This window comes from Aspergillus aculeatus (genome assembly GCF_001890905.1).
Source record: "Aspergillus aculeatus ATCC 16872 unplaced genomic scaffold ASPACscaffold_2, whole genome shotgun sequence".
Taxonomy (NCBI): Eukaryota; Fungi; Ascomycota; class Eurotiomycetes; order Eurotiales; family Aspergillaceae; genus Aspergillus; species Aspergillus aculeatus.
The window spans coordinates 2,824,967-2,848,318 of NW_017962977.1; the positions used below are offsets into that span (position 1 = coordinate 2,824,967).

Here is a 23,352-nt window from a genome sequence, read left to right on the forward strand (position 1 = left end):
CATTTCAGACTTGGATTGCAGGGTCATATCGCTGGCTTCACTACTCCAAAAGCTCTCGACTAAGATGAGATCCAGCTTGGAGCAAATCGTATCCACTCTGCCCCACCATAAAACAGGTAATTATCGGTCTCCAACACACAGCTTCTGTCCTCCATTACAATTAACCTAGTGGGCTCTCATAGCCAGTCGAGTCTACCCACGGGCATTATACTTCTCATTGAAAGCGTTCACAGCTAGATCCGAATCAGCCCTGTACGTAGCAAACACACCTCAAATCATCACTTACCAACAGCAATTTGCCGATAGAGCCAGTTCCGCGAACTCTCGTCCTGCACCGGGATGAATGGACCATTAGCACCGCCCTTGAGAGTGATGCTCATTCCAGTTCGCTCTTTGGAAATGGTCTGGATATCCTTCAGGCGCATATCCCATTCCGTGCGGAGCTTCTTCGTGCGCACGAGGATGATCCGGTCGTAGGTCAACATGACCAGCATGTCTCGACCCGGAAGCTCAAGGTGCGCGATGTAGTCCTCGTTGAAGAACTTGCCGTCATCGGCCGTCTTGAGCCAGAACTGCCCAAGCGCTTCGCGTTGCGAGTACGGCCGGACGATGCCGTCGGTGCCAATGAAGCGTGTGAGGCGAACACGATCAAGGCCTTCCGCGTCGAAAACGGTGGTGGTGTTACGGACACCCTCGGCAAGGTCTACACGCATGTTAGTATCAACACATGTCTAACTGATGGGCATACATACTTGATGCAAGATCAAAGGCGCCGATGGCGGGTTTCGTGGCTAGGCCGAGAACACCCTTTCCGACACCCTTGAAGAAACCTTGGATGCCTTCCTTTTCGGCACCCTGGAGAGGGTGGCGTGCGAGTCCTCCGATGCCGCTTGCCAGACTCGTTGCGAAGGCATTGCCACCAGCAGTAATACCATACAGAGCGTGTTTTGGTCGGTTTCGCGACTTGGACATTCGTCGCTGATCTTGGAACTCTTTGTCTAGGGTGGCGGCAGCTAGACCCTTGGACATACTTCCGGTGAGCTTGGCCATGCTGTCAGAGAAACCAAAGACAGACTTCTTCACAAAGCTGGTCGCACCCTTCGCGATGCCAATGCCCAGCTCTTGAGGTCGATCGGTCATAACAAGACCCTGGTAAGGCTCGTAGAAGATGGCAGCCACTCCAGAGCTGACGTTGTTGAATAATCCGACGGGATTGCCCAAGAAATCAGCTGACCCCAGAACCACGTGCACCTGTCGTAAGAACTCCTGGGTGTAGTGACTCTGGATATTACTGACAAGAACCCCGAGAGAGACACGGGCATTTTCTAGCATAAGCGCGTTGAGTCGGATTGGTGCGTCGTTCACATTGCCCATCGACATAGTCATGACATGCACAAAGAACATCAGAGGATTGGATGGCTGCATGGTGTCCTCCGCATTCACGCACTCAGTACGCATGAAGGAGATATCGAGTTGCATTGGCTGCAGGTGGAGGAGCTCGAAGTACACGTCTGAAACAGTGCCTTCCGTTTGCGGTTCTGGGATATTCAAATCCTCATCACAGAGCTTGCCCTCATGTTCTTCCGACCACGAAGCACCGGGTACCTTAACGAAGTCCAACATCGCAAAGATGAAGTCCTCGTCAAGCTCCAGTGTCATCTGCTGCACGAGAACCGTGGCATACTTGATATAAAGTACACCATAAGAGTCATCCTTCACACGAGTCACCATTGTGTGGAAGATCGGGTGTGCCTCCATTTCCTTGCCGGTCTTGGGGACCACACTAGGGTAGAGCAAGATTGGGAAAATACCACCATACAATTGGTTGTCGATCTGGATCCATTTGATGGTGGTATTCAAGGTCTGGTAGATTCTTGACTCCCGGAACTTGATGTCGATTTCGCGGAACGTCAGATACAGCAATTCCTTGAGGTTCTGGTTGATGAGAGAGATGCCGATTCCTCCCAGGCGAAGTTGGGCCTTGAAGTTGACATCCGAATCAAGTTCCTTGACCTCAAAGCCGGTGCTCAAACTGCTCTGGGATGCCTGTCCCCTGTCTTTCTGCTTGTACATACTCTTAGACTGCTTGAAGTTGGACAACATCAAAGTCTGAGTTGGGCCGTCGGCAACGATGTTGATATCGATAATCTTCTGAGTCTCACCATATTGAGTGGGCGGGATTCTCATGGGGATCAGGTTACCAATCTCCGCAAGCCTAATATGCCTTTCTTTGCCCTTGCACGTCAGTACGAGAGACTTGTTCTTGGTTGCCGGATAGTCCCAGGCGTAAGGCATGATACTGCGCGGAGGGAGTCGGTAACGGATCGGTCGCCAGCCATTCGTTCTGTCTTCCTCGTCTTCTTCGACGTTCGGATTCTTCAGCTTAGTTAGCAGATGACCTTTTTGAATAACAATCCAAAGTACTCACAGCTTGATAGAAGATGAATTCCATGTCGCTCTCATTCCGCATAGAGAATGGCCAGTTCCGAGTCTCAAAGCTGAAATGGATGAAGAGCGTTGCACCTTCCATGACCACGTCGACTTTGATGAGTTTCTGACGCTGTTGGGCTTTTGCCAGTTTGACATGCACCGTTCCAATGTCCGCGATGTTGAAAGGAGAGGACCACTGGTCATTAACGCCCGGGAAGCACAGGCAGAGCTGTTTCTCCGCAACTTGGCGCAAGAAATGGAGAGGTACAAGCTCGCCACTCTTGAGATTGAGAACGCTCGACGAGCCAGGCTCACGGACCAAAATATCTTCACTCAGCTTGTTCTTCAGAACAAACCGGGGTGCAATTGTCACGACTTTGGTCATCTTGTATTTGCCTTCACCCTCAGCGACAGAAACCCCAGAATGGAATTCGGATTTGCCATGTTGATCCGGGAGAATGACCTCAAACGTGCTTCCAATGGCCTCAAAACTCTGGGGCTTACTCCACGCGGAGTCACCTATTCTCAGAATAGATCGGTTCTTCTGATCATCCGTATGGTAGGAATACATGTATGGGAGCGTACGTCCGCCATTCCTAGAATCGGCCCTCAATCCTTGCCCAGCAGCCGATCGGGCCGATTGCAGAAAAGCCTTGCTCTGGATCTCCATGGGCAAACCGGTCTTGTTCAAGATGAGGTACGGGCTGTAGACAGAGACCTTGAAGGCACCACCACTGTCGGGAACTCTGAAATAGTGGAGTTTCAATCTCAGCTGGATACCTCGCTCATCCTTCAGAGACAGGGTATGCTCCCTCTTGAAGTCTTGAGAGTTGCCATTGATGATAGCAAAGTCACTTTGCTTGAACACCGTATCCTCCAGGTCAACGCTGAGTAGCAATAGGTGAGAGAGCTCAACGACATGAACAGGGCTAACCCCACCCTTGCGCAGGAAATTCGTCCAGTCCTTTCTTGTGTTCTTGTCGTAAATGCGATACTTGAAATCGTAAGGAAGAAGGTTCTGAATCTCGACAGGCGCGAAGATCTTGATCCTCATATAAGGATAGACGCCCGTGAGAGAGTCCCGATCATTGTAGCTAGCGTGCATCTGGAAATAGAAGGGTGGCGACTGCTGCCCACCTTCACTCAGGCACTTGATAGTCCGAGTCGGACGACGTAGTAGGTCTTTCCAGTGGAGCTGCTCATTTGACCAGTCGTATCCGAACCCTTGATCGGGGCGGATCACAAGAGAATGCATGTAAGCTGCTCCGACCGGTGCAGGTCGCGACTCTCCAGGAAGGATTTTCTCAATCTTGAGCAAATGGCCTTCCTGGGGATTGAAGACGCCCAGCTCCACAGGGATCTGCGTGCTGTTTTCGACAACCAGCGGCGAGCGGAAGGTGATATACTTCACATTGTCAGTGCCTAACTTGACCTCCACTAGGAGTCGATGAAGGACACCATCCTTCTTGGGTTTCAGGCTGTAGAGGATTTCACCTTCCCTAACAACCGGGATCCGGTTCACGCTTTCAAATCCACTTCCCTCGAGCTTGATGCCAACAAGCCCGGCATGCCCCTCAGGTGCAAGCGTCTCACGCATGGAAGTCGAGTCCTCGAAACGCCAAGGGTACTCCTCACCGTCAGCCAATCTAGCAGCCGGTCCATCCTCATCCGCACCGATATCAGCCCAGACATGTAGATCGAAACCAGTATGGTTGCGGATCCGGTAGGGTGCATCAGCACCTCTCGGCTTTGAAAGAACATCCTCGTCCGTGGAAAGGAACTGGAATGACTTCGATGCCAAAGCAATGGTGGCAGATGTAAGAGTGAGCTCCATCGTTTTATGAGAATATGCGTCTATCGAGAAGATCTCGGGATTGATCTCCCTAGCCACGTGGAATCCCAACTGCCATGGTTCAATCAGAGGCTCCCATGCAGATTTCGAGAAGTTGTACACGTTGACGAAGGTGTCAAAGCTCGTATCGGCATTCAGTGTTGTGGACCAGTCGCGGACATCAACATTAAACTTCTTAACACTCCAATCGAGCAATGGAAGGTCATGGAGATCGCCAATAAGAATGACTCTGAGCCCGTCGACTTGAGCATTCAGCTCTTCGCGTTTGAGAATTGCTGAGCGTCCAGGGCTTGAGGCTCTTCGCGGCTGATCTGCTGCCGCACTCGATCGACGTCGATTTCTTGAGACCATGGCGGATGAAGTTGGTCTGCCGGAAGATTGCCGCCTCGAAGATTTGGGCCTGATGCTCTTCGCCTCAGGTATGCTCTTCACTTCGCCGGTCTCAACCGGTTGCATCCTTTGAGCCCTCATCTCAGAAGCCTTGTTGACAATCTGTGTTGCCATCAGAATGTCACGGAGTGAAAGGCGCAAAACCAAAGGTTCTATATGAGCATTGATGGAGGTAAGCGAAGAGCCCTTTTCTTGCGCACGACTGTCCACGGACACCTCTAGGGTGAAATCGTCCAGAATCCGAAGCCTACTCGTTTCGAACTTGTCCATGCGACATAGGAACATGCCCACTTTACTAATCTGCAGCGTCGAAACGTTCTGGTGAGAGAAGAGTAGCTGTTTAGTTCCCAGGACAATAGCTTCGGTGTGTGCGATAGCGGGATTCGCAATCGTGATCACCTGCGCATCAACGAGGTTCACCCTGAAAGAGACGGTCATCTGTTCTGCAGAAGCAGCAGGTGGCGCATCTTCAGTTGACAAGGCATTAACAGATGCGTCGTCACTTTCGGCGGTGCTGGTTCTGGGCTCTGATTCCTCAGGAATATCATCGCTCTCCTCTTCAACCACTGGTTCTTCGGAGGCGAAAGCTGAGTTTGCGAACGACTGCAGAGCAGACAGGTAGTCCAAAGCCAGGATAATTCGCGGGCTGTCGATGGTAAGCATGGCGATCAAGTGCTTCTTCGGGCCTGGTGACATTGAGACGCTGGCCATGAACTGCTGCTGAACATCGTTATTGATCAAGGACATGATCTTTCTGAACTTGTTCGTGTCCTGGTTGCGACTGTCCCGGATAGAGAGAGAGTGGATTAAGAGCTCCGACTCCAAGGATCCATCCGTCAGCATACGCAATTTGACTTTGGTGTCGTTGAGTGAGAACTTGGATAGGCTAGAATCCTCCAAGCGGCCGACTGGCGCATCATCGGCGGCCAGAATAAGCTCTAATCCGACACTGTCCACCTTGAAGACCATATCCAATCGGACCCAGGTTTCATGTTTAACGTCTTCCTGGGACAGTCGCTCTCGCGAAAGGCTTCGCTCAATCCGTTCGGACTCGGCCTCTCTAGAGGACTCTGTTACTGACGAAGGAAGTGCTTCCAAGGCCTCCAGCTCTTGTTGTTCGCTGTCAGTAGCGAAGGCACTCGGGACCGTCTTCGAAAGGTCCAACAAGAACTTGAACTGCTTCTGCGAGATCCGGAGATTGATCGGTGACATAGACCCTTCGATCTCAATATCTGGACGCGGGTTATCATGTTGGTGCTCAAGATAGCAAATACTGAAATCAAGATTCACTTTCTGGATCATCTCAAGCTCCTCTACAGTATCCTCACCATAATGGAACTTGGATGTCAAACGGATATTTCGCACACCAGAAGAGATCAGATTTACAGCAGAACTGTCCTTGGCTTCGTCCAGAGGAACAAAGGTGTTTTTGGCGTATATTTCACCCAAGTGGGCAGTGATTGTATCATGCACACCACCCTCTGTCATCGAGCTCGGGAAGACCAGGATGGGCGTCATTACCACAACATCAAATCGCATCCGGGAAGCGTTCTCTTGAAGTTGGTTGGCCTGGTTCGCCGCAGCCTGTCGGGCCGCATTGAAAATGGCCTGCATTTTTCCGAACTTCACGAGGAAGTTGATGATTTTGCGATAGGGCTCTTCTACAAAATTGATCTTCATTGACCCTGACCTCAGGAAAACTTCCGAGTCATACCCGGGATAGTCCGCACTTTCTGGATCGAAGGTCTCATACTTGAAGTCTGCGAAGTTGTCACCCTCAATGGTGAGGAGCCTGCGGAGATCTGAGCTTTCTGATGCACCAGTATTGACGTCGTCAATAAGGGTCAGGCTTCCGATACGCGATTGAATCAGCATCGAGCCGCTCACGAGGTTAATACCGACATCGGCAGTGTTCAGGCTGAGCGTAGCAAGTCTGAGGCCATCGTTGTTGAGGATGAGGGCGATACTCTTCATGTTGGCTTTAATGCGAATTTTGCCAGTCTGTTGATTTTGTTCATTCGCGGCCGCGAGCTCTTGATTACTGTCATCTGTCTGAGTTACCTGGTTGTTTGCTTGGTCCGGGCTCGTGAATGTGAGTAGGATAAAGTCCAAAAGTGTCAGGAGTGTCTTCCTAGTAACGACGAGATTGATGGTAGATACCGATGTATCAAGATTCATTGCGACACCTTCGTACGTGGAATGGAATTCAGGAGAATCCGGGTTGACTTTGACAAACTTGAGATGGAAGAGATCTTTGTTCTCGTCAGCATCAAAGCCTTTAGACGATATGATTCTCTTGAACTCCGGGACTGGATTCTCTTCGATGTAGTCATCCACACTCAAGGACTTTAGCACGACCTCCGCAACCATGTCGAAAGGTCGCATGTAGAAGTCTAAAGCAAAGCCTTCGGCGACCAATTCAACGAGCAGGTGGTCGCGTAATTGATCATTCGGGTCGGAGCGGAACAATGAGCCTCGCAAACAACCCACCGTGAATTTGAATTCAAAATCGCGACGATGAATGTTCATAGGCTTGTCAATGCTCTTCTGCATGCTTTCATCATCCGACTCGTCATCTGTCTCGTCAACAACAGGCAGCTCTCTGAGATTAGATGGCTGGAAAGAAGCCGATCTAGCTCTGGTGGCAGTCGCAGGCGCCTCTTTCGCTTGGCCTTCCGTCCTCTTTGAGTCGCCACCATCATTAAAGCGTGGAATAGCAATGTCAATGAGTTTCATCAGACCCTTGTATTTCTTGTCAGACATGGAAGCATGTAGCTCGGGGAGGTGACCGGATATACGAGTCCTCGTGAGTTCAGTGACCTTGGGAACAATGCACATCTCCAGAACGAAATCAACACTAATGCGGTCAATGATATGCAGATTGCGCGACTCGACATCAGAGCTAAGTTGTGACTTTGTGATCTCAATGCCGGGACCAATAAGGACTTGGGTTGAGTCGAGTTTCAGTAGGAACCGGTCATAGAGTAGATGCTCGAGTTCCTTGTAATCGCCCTCCTCATATTGTCGCTTCTGTTTTGATTGAAGGTCTTTCATAGTCTGTCTGTCAACCAATTCGCTGTTGACACTAATGTGACCAGCGTCCAGAATCAGACAAAGAGAGCTTTCTTTTGTGATACTCTCAGGAACGATGATCAGGGGCGCGTGGATGTCGAACTGTGCATCTACCTTCTTGTGCTCTTCCAGGGCATATTCCAGACCTGCTCGCGTTTGCTGCCGGATGCCTTCAACGGTAGCACCCGCAGTGTCCAGAAGAGCCCCAATAGACTCCATATGTCGCTCCGGTGGCTCAAAGAATCTGGCAATCTCAACGACGAATGTAGGATTGTAGATGACTTCGATACTCTTCATCTTGACCTTGACAACTGAGTCTGCGTCGCTTTCGAGAGGGTTCTGCTCAAGCTGCAAATGGAACAAGCTGTCTTGATATGCAGAAATGTCATCATCTGCTTCGGAGTCTAATTCTTCATCACCCGACGCTTGGGACAGGCGGTGTTTGGGTTCGGGGAGAGAGTCTTTGACCTTGACGATCTGCGGAAAGAGGCTTCCTGGGGTCGTGCCGTCGTACACTCTCAATCCACCAAGGTTGACATCAATGAAGAACGAGTCAGGCCTTTGCAGAGCTTTAGCTCGGAAGTTGTCAAACACCAGTCTCATGACTTCATCTGCCCTCCCGTGAGGATCCCGTTTCAGTGTAAAGCTACCAGCCTTCAAGCCGGCATTGACCTGGAGCTTGACCCATTCTCTCGGGACATCGACACTTTCCGCGATCGCCTTCTTCTCGTCCCAGTCGATTGCATTATACAGCTCCTGTCGTTGTTCTTCAGTCATTGCGGTCTCCTCCGACTGTTCTTTCTTTGTGCCCCAAAACCATTCACCCCAGGTCTGCTGTTGCGCCGGTTTCTTAACGCCGATGTTCTCCTTCCGCAGTTGGTTTCGTGCCAGTGACCGCCAGAAGCGGATATCTTCGTAGCTCAACTTCCTCTGAAGCTGGTCAAATTTCTCCGCATCTGGTCCGGTGAGTGTTCCTTCCCGCTTCTGTTTCTTGAACAGATCTATATACGTTACGCGATCATCTCTTCGCTCTTTCTGGTATTCCCAGGTCCAGCGCCTGTTGCGATCATGGATTTTGCTGAGCACGGCCTCTCCGGCGAATCTCAACCATGCCCTGGGGTCCTCCTTGGGTCGACATTTGGGCTGAAGCTTCTTGTATTCTTGATGGCGAATGAAGTAATGGAACAGATCCACAAGCATCAAAGCATCACGGTACTGATTGTCATCGAGGACAAAGCTCAGCTCATCGAACAAAAGCCTCGCCTTGAGGGATGGTCTGTCATGCTTGCCCGATTTGTCCAGCTCCAAGCCCGCACGCCCACTGACAGGACGGAGCATGAACTGAGCGCTGTCTTGATTATCGATGCCAGCCCTAAGCTTCTCAAGCAATTCTGCATGCTCAATTCCTTGAGCTTCGGCGCCCACGTCGGAACCGCGTCCCGTACCCAGAAGTTCTGCATCGGTGTTCCAGTACACGGCCAGAGCGCCCAAGATGGCCAACTTGTGGGTTGTGCCGGAACTGGACTGAATAAAGGTAGGGTTCCACTCTGAATCGGTACTAACGGCACTCAGTTCCTTCAGAGTCACACCGACGGCAAATGGATGGGAGGGCGAAGCAATCGAATCCTCGTAACGGAAGTGGACATTCTTGATGGAGATCTGGAGATTGTCGACGACAGCAGTCACCAAGCTCTGGGTGAAACTCTGGTTTCGGCGCTGCTCCTCCTGGCTCATGCCCTCAATGTTGCGTTCCTTTAGCATCTCCGCGCTCTCGATCTTATCCATCTTGAGGGCATGCGCCCGCCTCTCTTCCTCTTCGGGGTCGTAGTCTGCATCCTCCTTAGGGGCCGCGAGGAGGAACACATCCTGGATGTCGACTCGGACGGGTTTGCCTCGGAGATTCGACCAGGGAATGGAGAGAGTGAGCTGTCCAACATGGCCTTCGACGACGTTGAGGGGGAGATGAAGCTGGTCAAGAGCTTCGCGCCGGAGCTCCAGGTTGTGGAGTTTGACATCGCCAGACCAGATGCCGATATTTAGCTGCTTGGCATCGAAATTCTTGACGTAGATTCCCAGAAAGCGGTTGAGTAAGTTGGCAACCAAACCCTCCAACATGGTTGCGGGGTATGGCCGTAACCCGGGCCTGGGGAGGAATTAGGGGCCGTTATAGCAGTAAGGGTGGGAATAAGGTAGGGATCGTGGATGAAAATCGGCCTGGATTGTGTTGTGTATCCACGGGTCGGTCAGTGAAAAGTGATGAACCATCAGATAAGATCACCGGAATGAAGAGGGAAAGCCGGGGAAGTATAGAGGTACCAAAGATATGAGCTTACTATGGAGCGCGAGCTTTAGTTGCACTCGCTGACCGTGGAGAATAGAGCCATGCAGGTTGAGGCTCGATGTGCACGCGAAAGCGTTGCCAGCAGGCTAAGATACAAGATATGCTCTCCGGAACGTGCTCAAGAGGGACGGAGTGCGGAGAGGAGGAAAGCCGGGCGCAGACCACCAAAGACCACTCTCTATAGAAAGTGAGCAAACAAGGTAATAAGGTAACTCGGTGAAGAGAGGGGAAGCCAAAAGGTTGGATATCAACCTAGAGCAACTTACCCAATTGCGATGAAATGAGTGAGAGGCTAGATCCCCAAGAGTGGTAGAACAATACGGCTGTCGTCAGAGACGAGTGTACTTCGCTCTGTACCTGGGGATAGCATGAACTGGGCCCAACAATAATAATAATAATAATAATAGGGGGGGGGGAAGAGGGGACTTGCGCTGGAACACTTAGTGACGCGCGGGCACAGTAAGTGACGTCGGTGCTCTTTCCCGTCCGGCCCCGTCCACGCCGGTGAGTTAACGCCCACCAGCTTGCCTGAAGCACCCCAGCCATTGGCTGGATTCGGTCCAGAAGTCTAGGGCTGCAGCCCTGGTGCTGAGTCAGCCTCGTGGTCCGCTGGTCCAATCGTGCCTGAGGCAATGAATATGACACCTGCGGGGTTGGAGTCTATGGTACGCCCGAGCTTCGACGTTACCGCACCTCAGTCTAATGTCACCTCATTCATTCGTGGTCTCCAGGCTCAATTGCTCCCCCTCCGGCCATACATCTCCACTCTCACGAGTTCAACTCGACCAAATTTCGGGTGAATACCCTCTTCTCCGCTCATACACCTTCTTTCTCTTCTTCTTCCAGCTCAATTGGGTGCGTGACTTCCCCCCTCCGGGTGCAGTGCTTTATCCGAGCTTTCCAGCCTCTCTCTCTCCACTTTTGCTAACCGCGGACATCGGGTAAAAAAAATTAGCTGTCTCGAAAACGACAATGTTGTACAGAACCACTGCTGCTCGCTCTGTGCTCAGAGCTCTCCAGAGCTCCAACGCCTCGGTCGCCCGCTCGGCCCTGTCCAACAATGTCTTCAAGGCTCCCTTGACCTCTTCCGCTCGCTTCCCCGTTCGCCCGACCACTTCCCCCAGCCTCGCTCTGGCTGCTCGCAAGCCCGTTACCACTGCTCTCATTCGCCATGCTTCCACCTCCCACAAGGTGAGAGAGAAACCTCGCGGGATCGACGCGGATGTCGCTCAATCGCTGACCCGGGACATTGCAGGACGGTGAGGAGGACACCGACATGATGGCCGGCATGAAGGCCGAGGCTGTACGTTCCCCCTCCCCAATTGCATGCGATTCTAGCCTCCCCGTGGGGCCGAATCTTTGTTGAACGCTCTAACATGAAACAATTGCTCGACTACAGAAAGTGATCAAGGACACCTTCAGCCTGGAGGCTGTCCCCAAGGAGGCTCTCTACCTCGGAATGGCCGGTGTCATCCCCTACCTTGCTACCTCCCTCGAGACTGTCTACCTGGCCTGGGAGATCAAGACCGCCGCTGCTACCGGTGACGGTATGCTCTTCTCTGGCCAGAGCGCCGAGTTGCTTCTGCACATGCTCGAGCCCGTCCAGGTCGGCTACGGTGCTGTCGTAAGTTTCACCCGCAGCCCATCCACCAATTCCCTGCCCCGCCTTCGACTCTTAGATATGAGAAAACAAGGAGCAAAAGCTAACGCCAAGATACCAATCAACAGATCCTCTCCTTCCTCGGAGCCGTCCACTGGGGTCTCGAGTGGGCCGGCTACGGCGGCAAGTACGGCTACAAGCGCTACGCCGCCGGTGTGGTTGCCCCCGCCGTCGCCTGGCCTACTCTGCTCCTCCCCGTTGAGTACGCCCTGATCTCGCAGTTCCTTGCCTTCACCTTCCTGTACTACAACGACGCCCGTGCCGCCGCCGCCGGCCGCGCCCCCGCCTGGTACGGCATGTACCGTTTCGTCCTGACCTTCATTGTCGGTGCCAGCATCGTCGCCAGCTTGGTCGGCCGTGAGCAGATCTCCGGTACCCTCACCAGCGAGCACACCATCCAGGACAAGATCAACGCCCTGATCTTCCTGCAGAAGAAGGAGAAGGAGGAGGCCGAGGCCCGCAAGCGTGCCGAGCTCGAGGATGCCGAGTAAATAGCTCTTTTCGTCGTCGTGTAAAAGAATCCTTCCAGAAGGACCTGTGACTTGTTTCGTGTAATCTGAGCAGAGAGAAAGAGAGAAGGCATGTTGTGAGGAAGTGGGTGTGGTCTGATGTATTGGTTTTGGAATGTCCTCTGAATATTGGTTGAGTTTTTCTTGTAGATTACAATGCGAAGTTCAACGATGCCCCCCTCCAGCAGACGCTGGTGATTTTTTTTCATTTGTCTCAAGAATCTTCAGGACAGCTGAGCTATCCCCGTGGTCAATTCAATATGTAAGTGTACGTGTTAGTGACCTGTTTAGACAGTTAGTGATCCCTGTCCTGCACGTAGTACTCTTCCCCCCCTCACCCTCCCCCCTTCTGAACCAGGAGCAATGTGACCAAGCCAATTCACCGCTTACCCCAAGGAGGAGAAGAAGCAAGCAAACCCCCAGAGTCAAAAACCCTGGTTTATGTTCCCCAGCGTCAATGCCCAGCAAATCCCAAACGGGAGGGTTCAAAAGTACATGTACGAAGGTACGAGCATGTACTGAGTGTATATAAGGTGCAGTATAGAAAGCACCTCGTCAGGTGACAACATACTCGTACTCACATATGCATATATGCATAAATAGAATTAAAGGCGGAAAAAGGGTTTGTGGGGCCCAAGCCCGCCGAAAGCAAGAAGAAAGGGAAACAACCACAGATTGTGACCGCCACCGGCAAGGGATCTTGGGAAGGATGATGTGGAATGGCGGGTGAAGAATCCCAAGTCCGGAGGGCTGGGGGGGTGTGGTTGTTGTCCATGGGTGCCGTTGACAAGGAAAAAGAAAAAGGGAAGGTTAGCCGGGTGGGATATCGTTATCGGCGGGTTGGTGGGAAAGAAAAAGCATGTGCGTTGTCAAACACCAGCAGAAGAAGAATTAGAGTAACTACCTGCAGATTGAGGAGGGTTCTACGCAGAGGGCTAGAAAGGATCGTCGGTGGCCATGAATAATCCTGGACAGAGAAGCTGATGCTGTCTGTGTACTGTCCAGAGTACAAACAGCATTAGTTCATAAGTTCGTTTCTACACATGGTTGTGTTCTGCAGATCCAGACCCTCTCCAATGACGAATTCGGAAGAAACAGGTTTAACGACGGGAGGGCTCGACGACAAAGATGACCACGGCGACGAGTTGAGATGGAGTGGTAGCACATTGAACCGATTAATTACGTTGATTGGTGGTAGTGCCTCCGAAAGTGAATCTGAGGAATCGTGATATATTGGTGTGGGAAAATCCATATAGATCAAATACCATAGGTCTAGGGCAGGATATGTCGATGCAGCCGTCTCTGTCAGTCACATCTTTTTATGTACACAAGCATATTAGGCTGATGCTTGTGGTTGTGTTCGATGAGTATAGGCTAGGCACTTTGCATCATTGGAGACCCTGTGCTTGGCACACGTTTGGGGAAAGGGCCTGACTAAATGATCCGAGTGATTGAGGTCATACCGAGTCGGAATGCTATCATTCCCGCCTCGAACCAGTTGATCTTCCCCTCGGAGAGAACCACGACGGTCCCTGGCGGGTGTTCGTATACCTGTTCGGGACTAGGATGGGAGAGAAGAAGAGAGCCGATCAATTGCCGTGACCTCTATGGAGAAAGTGTCGTTCATGAAGGTGCCAAATCAGTTGGTTCTCTTATTTCACAAGGTCGTGCCTGGTTGTTACACAAATCGGGTTGGGTGCAATTCATTGGGGTGGTTGCTGGTGAAAGATGTGGTCGAAGACGTCACCGCCCGTTTTTGGGTTGGGCCCGTGGAGCCAGCCAGCTACAGTACATACATCATTGTGGATGAGGGAAAGGCTGCTGCAGAACACCGCGTGTACTGTAACTTGTAGGGCAGACGAGAAGAAGGGCACATGGGCACATGGGCACATGGAAGGGATTGGACGGACAGCTCATGGGTCAAGAATAGAACACTGAAGGAATCTAGTAAGTAGTTTAAAACACGCACATACACGAAACCCGAAGAGTTGAGTGCTTATCAAGAAATCTAAACCTCGACTCCGGAGGGCAAGCAGTGGTCGGGACAATTCGATCCCGTGGCGGCCGTGGCTTCCCCCAAGACAGCTAGCCGCCCCCTTAAGCCACGCCGAACCGACTCCCGGCTGGCAACAATTTCTCCGTAAATCAGAAGGCCGAACGAGCTCGTCTTCATCTACTCATACTTATCCAGCCCGGATGGGCTCCAGATGGACTCCGGAGTGACACGCTAAAGATCACAAGTCAGGGGAAGTGTACCGGTAGATATGCCCTAGTCAGGGCCGAAAGTCAGAGCCTTTCAAGCTCCACCTACGCCGTGTTGTCCTCTTAATGCGTGTTCATATTCATTCATTCATCCAATGTAGGTAATCCACAAGAACTTCTATTGCAGGATAGGCAGTGTCGCGCTACTTTATACTGCGCCAGTCTACGGATACAAGACTATCAATTCTTATTGTTGGTCGGAAATGGAAATAGCACAAGGATCCCAAGAAATTCGGAGATAATCCTCATCCCAAAGGCGTTCAAGTGACCATAAAAAATTTGAGCCAGGGGTAGAGAAGACCCCGGTCTAGAACCTGGGCCTGGTTCAACGCGTGCGTGAAAATCGACTAGTTGACTAGTAGGAGAAAATTGGACATTGTCATGTGCTCGATCGACAGGAATCTAGTCAAACCGAAGGTCTTCCACGGCTGTCCCGGAGGGACACATCCGCAGAGCCCCTCTTTGGGGACCGTAACGAGTCCATAGTGCTCCAATTGTCGGTCTCACAAGGGCCAGTATCAAAAACAGAAAAGCCCAGCCATCGCCTTTCTTTGATGTAGAAGTCAAGGGGTGCTCATTCCTCTGGGCTCAGGGGTGCGGTGGGTGACAATTGGGCCTCAAGAATGCCAGTTGTAGATCTACATAGTATCACAGTAGTGCAGATGTACTATTGTATATACTCAACGGCATACATCTGGATGTCAAGTCAGGCAGGCATGTGGATGTGCGATGCATGGCTAGTCTGGTTCATCCTTCGATGACCGATCGCTTCCATCCCTCCACGCCGGGCCCTGGTCCTTGCGCTTGCAATTTTTCCGCGAGAATTAGTCCATCTCAATCGATGCCGTGACTGGTGGCATTCGTGTCTCCCCATCTCATTGCGAATTGCTTGTTTCCATGGAAGAATAGATCATTGATGGATTGTGAGGAGTTTCAGGTGGTTCTTGCAGGGGATCCCCGATACGGTAGGCACAGACGCCAGCTAATTTATGCGGGTGGAGGGAAAAGAAAACCATGGAATTTTGGATGGGTCTTCTGGGATGTCATGTGGGAGTTTGATGACTATTCTTAGAGATTCTGTTTCCCTGGGCTGCCTCCCAATGCGGTAGTCCAGCTATTACTCCCGCCAGAACAAGAATGAGGAAGTCCCAGCTCGGCCTGGGAAGCTCGGATATCTTGCCGATGGGGGAAAGGAAGTTATACGGGCTAACCGTCGGTAAATACTTAGTATATGCAGAGGCTTTACAAATCAGCACTAAACAGACGTATTGCAAGCCATCTCAATTTGAAGGAAACCGGATTGAACGGAACTGTGACAAGCTGTGACGCTACAGTAGTTTAGGCTGCCAGTGAATTCAGGTTAATAATGGTCTAGACAGAAGGTACGTACCGTCTACCTGGTTAAACTTGATATACTCGCGATAAGAATGGACAGGGGTTAACCTTCCCGATTTCACACACAGCACCTGGGGAACATTTTGCCATGGGGGTGTAAGGGGGGAGGGAGGAAAGCCGGGGGCAAGAGAAGCACAGTTTGTTCGACCCTTTTTCGATGGAAAGAGGGGCGGATGTCAATGCTGACGACGGACAGATGGTCGTCTGATCAGAAAAAAAAGAAAAAAAAGATGAAGGGCCAGAAGGAACTTAGGAAGAGAGTTGGAGGGAAGGGATTGCCCTCGTCTCCCCCACGCCCCCACTTCTCCGCCATGGATGGAACGAACGGGGATTCAGCAGATTGCCAATTTGGGGTCTAGTATCTGCTCTCCAGCGAAGTTCTGACTTGAGTCCTCGCGGGACTAGACTCTGGAACAGACTCTTTCTGCCTGTCTTCCCTTCCTTCCCGACTCCGGACAAGACTCGATGGGCCCAGGACTCCAGGAAGATTCCCCGGAACAAGCTCCCAACGGGATGCAGCAGACAGGATCTCTGTACTTAGTCTGTACAGGACAGTGCAGCAGTCGGTAGATAGTCTAGAGCAGCCAGGGGGGGAACTACTTACTACTGTTACGACTACCACTACTACCACCACCACCACTTACTACCACTACTACTACCTACCACTATCTATGTACTTAATTGAATTATTGTTTTATTTAGGAAATTTTGAAGAAAATAAAAAAAATTAAGAAATTGAATTAACATCAATTGAAAAGGTTCCACCTACTTGGATAAAGAGAGAGTCTTCTCCAGCTCCTGTCTCTGGACCAGATTTATTTTCCCCTCTCCTCTCTTCTTATTATTTTCACTCTCTTCTCCTCGCTGAACAACTTGACTACAGTACGGAGTAACTACTGGCCTCTTACTCATACTTGATAGAAATCCGCTTTTGCCACTACGTACCCCCCCCTATAAACCACACCCAGTTCTCTCAGCTTTCATCCTCCTCCTCCACCCTACACCATAACGAGTGATATCATACCCCTCTTTCCCCGTCTCTCCCCGAACCCAACCAAGTCTCTCTCCCTCTCAGGTTGCGCAGCTGCTTCTCCCTCCAATTTTTTTTCCCTTTGCTTCTCCAGATCCTGTGCTCCGGGTTCCCCACCTGATTCCACCTGATTTCACCCTTAATCACTTCTACGTCACCAATCCGTCCGCTGCGCTCTCACTCTCACTCTGCGCAATTCACCCGTACAACAGCCGCCACTTGCTGGACAGTCCGGCTGGTCTTTCTTGTCGTAGTTCCAGCCCTAACGCTTTCTCACTCACCACTACTCCCTCTCCCCCCCCCGCCCAGCTCCACTGGGCCTTTCCCCCTCGTCTGTCTTAAGAAGCGGACTAGGGACGTAATCCTGTTTTCCCCTCGATTCTACTTTCAATACCGCCACCATTTCTCCAATCACTTCCTCCCTTCTCCAGGCTTTGCCTACCTGGTCACTTTTCTCCTACTTTCGGAAACCTGACGGGCAATTTACCACCAATCCTCCGCCTCCGCCTCATTCTCATCGTTCCCCTCCTCCTCATTCTCATCAATCTCCTACCGTGACTGCCACCGCCACCATAACCACCACTCCTATTACTAGAGACGTTCCTAAACCGGCACCGTCTGCACCACCACAACCACTACCAACTAAAGTTCGCAAGTCCAAGATGAGGAACCCCTTTGATATGTCAGACCTCGACGCACTCGTCGAGGAACAACAAGAACGCCAGCAGAATTATGCGGACCTTCATACTCACCAGTCGCATGATGGCGATCGCTCTCTGTTGCAAGATGAGCAGCGTCGCAGCGATAACCTCAAGGACCGCTTTATCGGTGCCATCGACCAGGGCACTACGAGTTCCCGCTTTATCATTTTCGACTGCACGGGTGTTCCCGTGGCCAAATACCAGATGGAATTCCGTCAGATCCACGAGCGCTCAGGGTGAGTATTTCACTATACACTTGCATCGCTTTGATGTGGCTGTTCCCCGCCGAGCTAACGGATCGATTTTACCCCTACAGATGGCACGAACAAGATCCTTTCGAACTCGTCGATTCGGTCTACACCTGTATCGAAGAAGCAATGAAGACTTTCCTCGCTCTGGGTCACTCCCGGGACGAGATCGAGGCGATCGGCATCACCAGTCAACGTGAGACGGCACTTTGCTGGGACTGGGAGACCGGCGAGCCACTGCACAACGCGATTGCCTGGCCGGATACCCGCACCACTGGCTTGGTGCGAGAACTCAAGGCCAAGAAGGGCGCAGAGGACTTGTCGAAGATTTGCGGTCTTCCGCTGTCCACCTACCCCTCTTCCGTAACGTTGATGTGGATGCTCCGCAACCTGCCCGAAGTGAAGAAGGCCTACGATGAGGGCCGCCTTGCATTCGGTACGGTCGACACATGGCTCTTGTATAACCTGAACGGTGGTCCGGAAGGTGGCCGCTTGGTGACCGACGTCTCCAATGCCTCGCGAACCATGTTCATGAACCTCGAGACCCTTGACTATGACGATCGCCTGTTGAAATTCTTCGAGCTGGATCGGAATAAGATCCGCCTCCCCAAGATTATCCCCTCGTCCGACCCCGAAGGGTTCGGGTGGGTCCGGTCGGGGCCGCTGGACGGCGTTCCCATCACCAGCTGTCTGGGTGATCAATCCTCCGCCCTGGTCGGTCACTGTGCTTTTACTCCAGGCTCGGCCAAGAACACTTATGGTACTGGATGTTTCCTTCTCTACAATGTCGGTGAGAAGCCTGTCATTTCGAAACACGGCTTGCTGGCCACCGTGGGCTTCCAATTGGGCAAGAACCGGAAACCAGTTTACGCTTTGGAAGGTAGTGTCGCTGTCGCCGGAAGTGGTATCTCCTTCCTGATGAACAACATGGGTTTCTTCCGTGATTCACGCAAAGTGAGTGAGGTCGCAGCGAGTGTGCCTGATAGCGGTGGTTGCGTGTTCGTCACTGCTTTCAGTGGTCTGTTTGCTCCCTACTGGATTGACGATGCCAAGGGTACCATCTGTAAGTTCAACTTTTCTTTCCCCCCTATGACTATGACGTCACGTTACTAACTGTCCCTCAGTTGGTATCACCCAACACACTCAACGTGGACACATTGCCCGCGCGACCATGGAGGCCGCCTGTTTCCAAACGAAAGCCATCTTGGATGCCATGGAACTGGACAGCGGACACAAATTGACGGAGCTGGCCGTTGATGGTGGTATGAGTAATTCCGACATCTGCATGCAGGTATGTTGCATCCTTCGCTCTCTTTATCCCGCGAGATCCGATTACTGACATGTTTCTTTACCCCAGACCCAAGCCGATATCATCCAAATCCCCCTCGAACGACCGGCAATGCACGAAACCACGGCGCTGGGCGCCGCCATCGCCGCCGGCTTCGCCATCGACGTCTGGAAGGACTTCAGCGAATTGAAGGACATGGACCGTGCCAACCGCACCACCTTCGTGCCCCACGTCACCCCCGCCCACAGCCGGAAGATGTACCGACAATGGACCAAGGCGGTCGAGATGTCCCGCGGTTGGCTGGACACGAACGAGGAAAACGACGAAGACGAAGGCGAAGAAGAATCCGAGCAAAAAGAACAACAAGCCCTCAAACACTGAATATGCCATCGTTGTTGAGCACACGATTTTCCCGATACAGACCAAAGCGTCCCCATGATATGTGATTATTCGTTCTGGGTGTGGATTTGCGTTTCAGCGGTTTTTTGTTTTCATCTTTGGTTTGATGTTATCACCGGGGTTTACGGGCTACACTGGGTTCTGGGTTTAAAGAGGAAAATGGGAGGGGAGGAGGACACCTTCTCAGAATATTTTTTGTTCTCTTGATGGCGGGATGTTTCTACTTTGCGCTGGGGATACCCGATCTTCCATACCGGCATCTTTGACTCTCACACACACACACACATATACACACCACAACATGGCTGGTATATCACAATTTTGTTCTCTTTTTTCGTTTGGATCTGATGATGACCACCATTCCTCCCACGGATCTATACATACTTCATGTCATTGTTTAGCTTTATTTTAGATAGATTCTAATAGGTATGACGTCTTGATGACACTGAAATTGTTTCATCGGCTTCCCTCGGGCCGTATAGGTATGTGTAGATATTCTCCCCTGAAATGAAAGTGAGACCAGACCCTGCATTAGCACGACATCTAACTACTGCGAGGGCGATCGCAGTCGAATCAATATAGGCTCTTCTATCACACACGGACAGTGAAATGGCCTTTCGGATTTTCGCCCTAATTAGGAACAGTCTATAAAAATTGCAACCTTACAATGACAACATGATGCAAATACTCCAAACCAACCAAACAATTCCACCCAACTCCATTATTCCCGGAGTCCGATAATACGCAGACGCCCAATTCCAGACCCAGAACCACGTAAAAACACTCTGCCTAATCCACCGACCGCCAACCACCAAAAACCCTCTGACAGAGGAGGGAGGCTGCACGGAAACAATTTCAATACCAGGAATTCCCCTCCTCGCCTAACTTCTTGCCGGACGGGTTCATCGAGATGACCCGCTGGCCCGGAAGGGTATCATCGGTGATCATGCTCTCAAAGGTCCCGGAGATGGACCGCTTGCCTATCTCCTTGAAGGAGTCGTAGATTCTGTTACTGCTGCTACTCGTGCCGCCCTCGTTGCCAGCTGCAGGGCTGTCCCCATCATCATCATTACCACCAACAACCCCTTCCCCTGCTGGGCCCCCCTCGGCCAGAATCCTCTTTGGAGTCTGATGAGTCTTCCCCTGATGATCCCCGGCGGATCCGTCGACGCCACAGCAGGCGGCCCACTCGCGGGACCGCGAGGGCGCCGAGCCATCGCCCAGGTCACACCAGCGGGTGACGACGATGGCATGCCGGAAGCGCAGGTTGTGTGCGGAGCCCTCGGAGCGGTCCTCGGTCAGCTTGATCTCGATGAGGTACTCGGAGGGGCACTCGGGGCAGCGGCGCATGGGGCGGCACTTGCCGCAGAGGGTGGTCAGGGCGTTGGGGTTGTAGACGCGGCGGTGCAGGAGGTCCTTGGCGCGGTGCTCGAGCCCCTGCAGGGCGGCGGTCTCGCGCGGCACGGGGATGTGCGAGAGGGCGCACTTGCAGGCAGCCATCAGGTTGCCGTCGCGCCAGTGGGCGCACACGGAGAAATAGGGCACGTAGTCCTCGCGCGAGTACAGGAGGAGCCGCACCGTCGACGGCGGCAGGCCCGGGTCCGCAAACCGCGTCGACGTCACCCGCATCAGGAGGTGGTTGTTGTGGATCTGGAACCGCGTCTGGTGCGACCACTCCGTGCGGCGCCAGCGGCGTGACAGCGCCGCGAACGGGATCCCATACTCCGGGCCGAAGCGGTGCGCCCGCATCGCGAGCTGCACGAAGGTGTAGGGAAGGATGCGGTTGTGCGTGATGCGGTGCCGCGGCGGCGCGTTGAGCGGGTTGCGCGCTTCCGGGCAGGTGAAGAGAGGGTTCAGGGTATCGGCGGGTTGGAGCTTCTCGTGGCCTGGGTGCGTGCGGCGGTGGAAGCGGGCGCAGGGGATGCAGAGGAGGTAGTCGGGGAGGTGGCGGTCTTGGGTGGTCAGGAAGTTGATGCGCTGGGTGTGGTGAGAGGGGAGGGAGAGGGCGTGGAACGGGTCCAGCGGTTCGAGGCGTTGGTGAAGGGTTTTGCTGGAGAAGGCCAGGCTGGCCGTGTCGGCCAGCGTGAGGTAGTTCGTTGCGAGGTGTACCCAGAGCTGTGAGGGTAGGCTGGCGATGTGTGGCTCCCCGGGGGGCCGGTTGTCATATTCGCCTTCGAGGCCATAGGGGTCGTAGCGGTTGAAGTCCTGGTCGCCGATCGTGTGGAGGATGGCGGTATGGTCGCGGTTTTCACCAAGCTGGGAGTCTTTGTTGGCGTTGAGTTCCCGGTACTTCAGCCGATGGGCCTCCAATGGCGCGAGGGAAGGTAGTGGCGGCACATCTTCGCTCGTGGTGCTGGGTCGGTGCAGGCCGGCTGCCCCTCGTAGGTCCGGCGTTGATGCGCTATAGCCCTTGCGGAGAACCTGGCGGGATTTCTTGGGCCGGAGGGCGTGGGCAAAGAAGGCCCGGATGCCACTTTTCTTCTCGCCGGGACTTTCGGCTGACATTGTCAATGTGATTGACAGGGAGTAGAAAGAAGAAAGAGGCAAGGAAAGGAGGAAGTTGCAGGGGAAGTTTGGAGATGAGACAAAAGCATTAGAAAATCGACGGATCGGGCCCGGAAGCTGCGGCGCTGCCTTCCGCCCACTGCCGGGCCTGGACCCTCCGTATGCTTAATTATGTCGAGGTGAGTACAAGAACCTGATCAGAATAACTTCGTGCATTAGGACCGTACATTAAACAGCCTGACAAGTCCCGAGTATCCAGATTACGTTATACAAAACAGATCGTGAGAACGCTCATCAAGCCGCGCTAGAATACAATCACTACTTGCATTACACTTACGCCGAGAAGCGCTTCTCCACGGCCTTCCAGTTGATGACGTCCCAGATGGCCGAGAAGTACTCGGCCTTGCGGTTCTGGTATTGGAGGCTGCAGACGAATTAGTCGAGGTGTTTCTACTGCAAGTGGTCCGAGTCAACTTACTAGTAGGCGTGCTCCCAAGCATCAATACCCAACAGGGGCTGGAATTGACCGACGACGGCGTCTTGGTTCTGTCCTCGAGTCAGTATCCCTCCACCTTCACATCCAGTAGGTGTACACTTACAGCATAGGTCTTGATGCCGATGTTGCCGGTCTGCTTGTCCTTGACGAGCCAGGCCCAGCCGCTACCCTGGATACCGGCGAGAGCACCGTTCATCTTGGTCTTGAACTCGTCCAGGCTGCCGAAGCTCTCGTCGATAGCCTTGGACAGAGCACCAGCAGGGGGCTCACCACCACCAGCGCTCTTGGGAGCCAGGTTCTCCCAAAAGAGGGTGTGGTTGATGTGACCACCACCGTGGAAGTTGATCAAGGGCTTCAGGGCAATCTGAGCGGCGATGTCGCCCTTGTGCTGAGCCTCCTGGAGCTGCTCGATGGCAGTGTTGTAGCTGTTGACGTAGGTCTGGTGGTGGTTCTTGTGGTGGAGCTCCATGATCTTGCCGGAGATGGAGGGCTCCAGAGCACCGTAGTCGTCTGTCGAGGGTTAGTTTCGTCACATGCTGGGTTTTGTCTTTGGAGGAAAGAAGCTAGAAAGCTGCATTCTTGCACTGAGTTCGGCTATCCGAGGGCCAAGGAGTCCTTACAAGCCAAGTCAGGCAAAGTAGCCTTGCCGCGGGCAAAGGTCAAGCTGCCGGCAGCTCTGGTAGCCGAAGCTCCGTTGCGGAGGGCAAAGCGGGCAGTGTTGCGGACGAGAGAAGCAGCCATGATTGACGATTATGGATTAGACAGGTGAGTTGA

General features: G+C 52.6%; 5 protein-coding genes across 5 annotated transcripts; 2 read left to right on the forward strand and 3 right to left on the reverse strand.

Annotated features, from left to right (window-relative positions):
• Positions 1–192: 192 nt before the first annotated feature.
• On the reverse strand, positions 193–9,859 carry ASPACDRAFT_22119 (membrane morphogenesis protein VPS13; the record flags this gene model as incomplete). Its single annotated transcript, XM_020199087.1, has 4 exons — positions 193–233; positions 287–703; positions 753–2,376; positions 2,429–9,859. 4 exons carry the CDS (start codon positions 9,857–9,859, stop codon positions 193–195), a joined length of 9,513 nt encoding a protein of 3,170 aa, XP_020060552.1.
• Positions 9,860–10,828: 969 nt separating this feature from the next.
• Positions 10,829–12,434, forward strand: ASPACDRAFT_75711 (DUF3429 domain-containing protein). The gene is made up of 5 exons (XM_020204521.1): positions 10,829–10,940; positions 11,041–11,276; positions 11,341–11,388; positions 11,485–11,709; positions 11,814–12,434. Exons 2-5 carry the CDS (start codon positions 11,058–11,060, stop codon positions 12,234–12,236), a joined length of 915 nt encoding a protein of 304 aa, XP_020060553.1. The 5' UTR covers positions 10,829–10,940; positions 11,041–11,057; the 3' UTR covers positions 12,237–12,434.
• A 5,122-nt stretch (positions 12,435–17,556) lies between these two features.
• ASPACDRAFT_75713 (glycerol kinase) lies at positions 17,557–19,942 on the forward strand. Its single transcript, XM_020204522.1, has 4 exons — positions 17,557–17,878; positions 17,959–18,953; positions 19,015–19,181; positions 19,248–19,942. Exons 1-4 carry the CDS (start codon positions 17,604–17,606, stop codon positions 19,557–19,559), a joined length of 1,749 nt encoding a protein of 582 aa, XP_020060554.1. The 5' UTR covers positions 17,557–17,603; the 3' UTR covers positions 19,560–19,942.
• A 216-nt stretch (positions 19,943–20,158) lies between these two features.
• Positions 20,159–22,116, reverse strand: ASPACDRAFT_112652 (uncharacterized protein). Its single transcript, XM_020195654.1, has one exon. It carries the CDS (start codon positions 22,080–22,082, stop codon positions 20,433–20,435), a length of 1,650 nt encoding a protein of 549 aa, XP_020060555.1. The 5' UTR covers positions 22,083–22,116; the 3' UTR covers positions 20,159–20,432.
• A 145-nt stretch (positions 22,117–22,261) lies between these two features.
• sod2 (superoxide dismutase sodB) lies at positions 22,262–23,351 on the reverse strand. Its single transcript, XM_020204523.1, has 4 exons — positions 23,199–23,351; positions 22,682–23,088; positions 22,561–22,628; positions 22,262–22,506 (listed from the first exon to the last, which is right to left on the reverse strand). Exons 1-4 carry the CDS (start codon positions 23,317–23,319, stop codon positions 22,416–22,418), a joined length of 687 nt encoding a protein of 228 aa, XP_020060556.1. The 5' UTR covers positions 23,320–23,351; the 3' UTR covers positions 22,262–22,415.
• Between the last annotated feature and the right edge of the window lies 1 nt (position 23,352).